The following is a 6397-nucleotide window of genomic DNA, read 5'->3' as shown; positions in this document are numbered from 1 at the left end:
CTTCAAAATATTTTATTCTTTGAGGGCGGAGTGTGGTGGCAACATAGGGACCGATTATGCCGCATAATAGACAAATGTTAAGGCAAGACCATGTTACGCTCCAATTTGCATATATTATGCTACTGAATCTTACTGAATACAGTCAAAATGTCATTGCATTTGCTGTGCATCCAGGCGTTTTACACATAAACTGCAGCGTCACTCGTATGTTATGAAGCCGTGCCAGAAACGTCATTAAGGGTCAAATAACTCTTAATCACGTCATATGGTAAAAATCGATGTGGGGTATCAAATGAAAGGTCTGGACGAGCACATTACGAAAATCATGGTTATAGACCCTAAACACAAATAGGGTTTTGTACCCTTTCTAATTTAAGTACCATTACAAATATTTAAGATTGATTTTCAAATTTTTCTCGAAAATTTTAATAATTATGATTTTATTTATTAATATGTTTTCTTTGTTCAAGCTAAGCAATATATAATATGTCTCTGCTAAGCAATATATAATATTATGTTCAAATTATGAACAACTTTGTCAAACATCACAGTTATACTAATCAAAAATAAACGCACTCTAATTAATTTCCTATGTTCGATAACAATTTTAAAGTATATCGAGTTGCTGTGGGGTTTTGGTGTATTAGTGTTATCTAACACCGTTTTTTTGACATTTGTGCGGTTTCTAAGATAAGTTTTCTGTTCGACAACCTGTATAAGCACAGCAACCACTTACGCATGGTTTTTGTCAATATTTAGTATGGAAAGTTCTTCATAACATGGCCTTGCCATAACATTTTCCTAAAGAATAAATTTCGATCAACAATTTGTAGAATTTTTTTTACATTCTAATCAAGATGTCCGAATCCTTCCGAGAGGTGCACAAGAGAGAATCCCTACATATAGCGTTCATTTGTTAATTATGCGAAACGGCCATTAGTTGTCTCCACCGGTGTATTGGTGGAGCAGTCTTCACCGTTCGTACTATTTGACTACGTAAATTATTTCGTTGAAACATCTTATATATCTATTTGTACTATCGGTATGGTAATTAGTTAATTGAACTATTGCATTTCTTAATGTATAGAGAAAAATAATTTTAGAAAAACTAAAAAATATACTATGGAGGTATGCTAAAGTATATGGAATTTATGTAGTCTTTACAAACCTAACTCGATAAGCGCATTTACTTATTAAATCTGGTATAACTTTTAAACGGTCCGTGCAATTTTAATAAAATATTCGGCAAATTTGTACAAAATTAAATACTGAATAAACTTTTTTAACATCATGAAGCCCTTAAGGAAGTCAGTGTACTTTAAAAACGCATTTGAAAACACTAATTTTTTTCAATGACCTTGCAATTCATATAGCCATTACACAAACTGGACTCGATAGGTGCATTTATTTATTGAAACTGGTATAACTTTTAAACGGTTCGTGCAATTTTAATAAAATATTCGGTAAATTTGTACAAAATTAAATTCTAAATGAACTTTTTTGACTTCGTAAAGCACTACAGCAACTTAGTGTACTTTAAAAACAGTAATTACTTTCAAGTACCTTGCAATTTATATAGCCACTACAAACTTGAACTTGATGAATCTCGCAAAAACGTGATTCTTTTATATGTAGTTATCAAAATAAAAAAAGTGCACATATCTTTCGTGGTTTATTGTTGAGTTGTGATAAATGCATCAACGAGTGAAAGATCCCATTCAGTATCGTATATCAGGTTTTTTTGCTTACTTAAACAACCAACTACCAAAATTTGTTCAGAAAATTTTGCAAATCTTGCCTAAATATAGAAATATGTTTATTAACTTCCCGTAGAGTAGTTATAGTAATGGGAAAATGAAAATTTCTCGACGTTTTGAAGGTTTCTGAACATTTTACTGGCGTACCTCAGAAAAAAGCATGTGTGTGTGTGTGTGTTTTGTATGTCCGCATTTTTTCGTCCACGTTTTCGGGCGCACGGATTAACCGATTTGAATTGTTTGAAAAACATTCGATTCCTATTGATAGGAAGATGTGCTGATTAGTTTTTGGCAACGGCAGGTCCGGCCATTTCGGAGATACGAAGCAAAGATGCAAAAAATACAAATCGAGATTTTGAGAGAACAAAGTATCGAATTTGAATTATATAAAAAACATTCAGTTCGTAATGACGGGAAAAAGTGGTTATTAATTTTTGGCAAAGATAGGCCCAGCGGTTTCGGAGATACAGAGCTAAATGTGCAGCAAATGGCATTTTTTGAATGAACTAAGCATCCGATTTGAATGATCTAAAAAACTTTCTGCTCGTATTGACAAAACAATTGCTTTCGAGGATAAAAAATTATTACATCTCTTTTTATTTTCTATAAAATATTTTTGTTTTGTAATTTTGGATTATAATTCAAAAAATTACCCAAGCTAAGCACAGTCTAAGCGCCACTCCGGTACAAATGTTTATCCAAGTGCGTTTAGACTGTTTATGTACTGCAACACTTTTCCAATTTTGTGAAAACTACTGAAAAATGTGAAAATGCCGCCAAGCTAAGCACAGTATAAGTAAAAATGTCGCACAGAATTATTCACAAATGCGTTTAAGACTGTGGCTATACGGGAGCACTTTTTCAATTTTGTGTAACATTATGCAACTATTTTTTTTTTTAAATTGAATTCAAAATGAAATGACGATTGTTAATGTTCTGAAGATAAATTGATTTATGATTTATGATTTACATTTGATTTGCTCAGATATAACAAACAAGATAGCAGAAATAATGAAAGTTACAGTATTTGTAATAATATATTTGAAAACGTTTGAAATTCCTCGAATATTTCATTGCGGTGCGGGAAGTTCCAGCAATTTGCTTTAAGGCACGATGCCATACACTATTTCAATAAGAAATATCTACAGAAATATGTGCACCCTTTACTCTTTCTTGAATAATATTTGTTTAAATCTCAGTTAAATTTATTAAGAAATGAGGCCTCTCTTTAGTATCCAGAAATAAATAACTTATATTATCGTAATAATTAACTAGTCTATGAATTTTAATAAATCTATTTCTATTAATTATAATAATTCATCTCCCAATTATAAAAAATAAAATGTCCTCCTACAGAAATTAAAATAACTTGCCCCATTTGTTAACAAAAACAAAAGAAAATAAGTATTTGTCCTAAAGAAAGCAATAACAGCAAAATGTATTAGAAAGTCGGTAATTTATCGTCGAAACTTATTGAAACTGAAACTTGTATGAACTGCTGTATTGATAACTGTTCTAAGAAACTTTCTGGGAACAAGAAAAATTAACAGGGCCGAACTAAAACAAAGTTCTTGGAAAAATAGTGTCTTAAGTAAAATTGTACATTATAAAAATATAAGGTTGTCAAATATCTCCCTTCCGCCTTTTTGTATTATAAACCAAGAGCAAAAAAGCGGAAGGGAGATATTTAATATAGGCTTAAAAATTCTTCATTGTTAATGTTAAAATTATTTATACAAAATATCAGAATAATATTATTAATAATTCTATATAAATAGTTATATCAAACACCAAATTGTGATAAATTTTCACATTGTTGGATTATTCAATAAAGATCTGTTATATAAGAAAATGAGTGCGCGTAAGGTTCACAAGCGATTGAAGTAAAACTTATTTGCTACTGTACAAGATGGCATTAAAGTAAAAATAAATACATCATATAACAATTTTGAATAATGTTTATTAATAATATGGTAGGTAACACTCGTGATGCACAAATTTATTAGTGTCAAGCATTATACAAATTCATATGATGATAAATTATGAATTATATATTTATAATAGCATTAAACATATGTATAATCTTTACAAACAATAATGTAATCAAGGTCATACTTGAAATATGACATGATCGGTTTGTCATTGTAATCAGCATTTATGGCTTGATCCTCCATCAGAGAAATGAAAAAATTGATTATTAATAAATTCTTTAAAATTCGTTTATACAGTGAAAAACAAATATTATTTTTGCAATTTTACTCATCATGTAATAATTGTGTTTGAAGAACTTCATGTAATTAAAATTAACATACATTCATTGACTGCTTGTATTATTTTTACTTTTTCGCTGGCGATACAATCTTATTTTTTGAACACCTGTAATATCTGTCTTGTGTAAAAAATATTTTCCATTTTAATAACTTTAAAGATTTATAGAAACTGCGAATAATATAGAAATAATTTCTAATCAATAAACTTACGTTTAGTACGCGGCACAAATGTTTAATTTGTTTTATTATTTTTAAGGAACAGGGTAAAATATTCTTCTGATTCGGGCATTTTTCATTAAATCAATATTTGTACTATGATGTGACTTTGAAATGTTTATTTATTTATGCCGATTTCCTTGTTGATATCGGTACGCATACAACGTTGATGCCGGTACGCATACAACGACAGATCTCTATTCACACGACACGACGACTAATCACAATCGACCAGTATTCAAATGATCTCATCGAGAGCAAATGACGTACAGTTCTGGCGTAACGGACTTTCGTCGCATTTGTACGCATTTATACTCTAGTCGCGCCTAAAGAAGTTTTACTTCAAAAATAACTGAAGTTTGTTTTTCTAAAAACATAGATTTAAATTTGATCTCGTTTAGATCTTTATAAATCAATATTTTTATAATTATTACATTACATTAATTCTTTTTATAGGATATTATATTTTTCTAGTACTTTTTGCAGTAGAACTTTTTTAGGCGCGACTAAGGAGTAAATCTGTTCAAATGCAACGAAAGAGCGTTACGGCCAATGATTCGTCATTTCTATACGGGTCGAATGTGATTGGTCGTCGTGTCACGTGAGAGTGTTCTTTGATTGTGTGCAATAATGACAGTAATGAAAGTTCATAATAAAAAGAACTCTACTGACAGGCAAAATGACTCTACTGGCGAGCAAATAAAATAAAAGAGAATGATAGTTCATAATTAAAAAGAACTCTACTGACGAGCAAAATTATTTTTATAGATTGTAAGGTCAAAGGGAATATTTAATAATGAAAAAGGACTCTACTGACGAGCAAAATATGAATAAGAAATGTCACTAAAAAGAACTCTACTAACAAGCAAACACAATTTTAATATAAAATATTTAAAAATGGACTTTACTGGCGACCAAATTTGAAATTCGTAAATATAAAAAAAGACTCTACTGTCGAGAAAACTAAAAATTGACAAAAAAAACAAAAGGGGTCTCTATTGACAAACGAATAATAAATGAATAATCAATAGAAAAGGGACTCTACTGACAAGTGATCAAATAACTTGATAGAAATGTACAAAATTGATCTATAAGACAAAAAAGGGATCTTACTAACGAGCAAAATTATTAATATTTAATGACGAAAAGGACTCTACTTTATTTTTATTTTATTTTCATTCTGCAATCTATAAAAATAATTATATTTAGCAGAGAAAAAAGGACTCTACTGACGTGCAAATTGAATATCGTCTGGAAAAAAGTAAAAATAGATACAAACGGTCAATGAATGTATGTTAATTTTAATCACATAAAGTTCTTCGAACACAAATATTACACGATGAGTGAAATTGCGAAAACAATATTCGTTTAGGCGTTTTTTCACATATTATAGAATTTATTAATCAGCAATTACTTCATTTCTCTAATGAAGATTCAAGTCCTGAATGCTAATTACAATGGCAAACCGATCATGTATTTGAAGTATGACTTTAATTCCATTTTTGTTTTTAAATATTACACGTATTTTTAATGCTATTATAAATATATAATTTATAATTTATCATTATATAAATGTGTATAATGGTCGTCGACACTAATAAATGTGTGCATCACGAGTGTTACCGCATATTACTAATAAACGCTATTCAAAATTGTTATATAATGTATTTATTTTTACTTGAATGCCATCTTGTACAGTAGCAAATGAGTTTTACTTCAATCGCGTGTGAACCTCTTTTTTTTTAATAAAATTTTTCCTAAGTTCGGTTCTGTCCTTTTCCCATGTTATTTCTGTTCATGAGTAACACAAGAAAATGAAATGAACTTGCCGAAAGTAAAGTAAAGTTTCGGAAGGCGAATTGTATTTTTTTATATTAGTCGAAGTCTAAAAACCGAAGAAAAACCGAAGAACCTTACGAACCGAATGCTGCAACCGGAGAGTAGAGTAAAGTGCACATCGGAGAACAAATAATTTGAAAAAAAAAAGAAACTGAACAAAATATATTAATAATAATTTTGTATCAATCCTATGTTAATGTTTAGTTTGTTAAAAAAAATTCTGGAATTTATTCTGAATCGTTCGAAACCAAAATTCAAGGAAATGTGTTTGTGTTTGTGTGTGTGTTTGTATGTATGTAAGCCAAAATTTGTCAT

The 6397-nt window shown here is 29.7% G+C and overlaps 1 protein-coding gene across 1 annotated transcript in view; it reads left to right on the top strand.

The window, feature by feature from the left end:
* LOC113388472 overlaps positions 1-4717 on the top strand; it is a 9169-nt gene extending 4452 nt beyond the window's left edge. Inside the window, exon 5 of the mRNA XM_026625848.1 lies at positions 4700-4717. Within this exon, the coding sequence (XP_026481633.1) occupies positions 4700-4717 (18 nt within the window). The remainder of the gene's footprint in view (positions 1-4699) is intronic.
* The last annotated feature ends 1680 nt before the right edge of the window (positions 4718-6397 follow it).

This window comes from Ctenocephalides felis, unplaced genomic scaffold (assembly GCF_003426905.1).
Source record: "Ctenocephalides felis isolate EL2017-DRISC unplaced genomic scaffold, ASM342690v1 CF-g0.4_SCAFFOLD_03572, whole genome shotgun sequence".
NCBI lineage: Eukaryota > Metazoa > Arthropoda > Insecta > Siphonaptera > Pulicidae > Ctenocephalides > Ctenocephalides felis.
The sequence above is the reverse complement of the archived record's forward strand: the minus strand, read 5'-3'. Positions and strand labels throughout refer to the sequence as shown.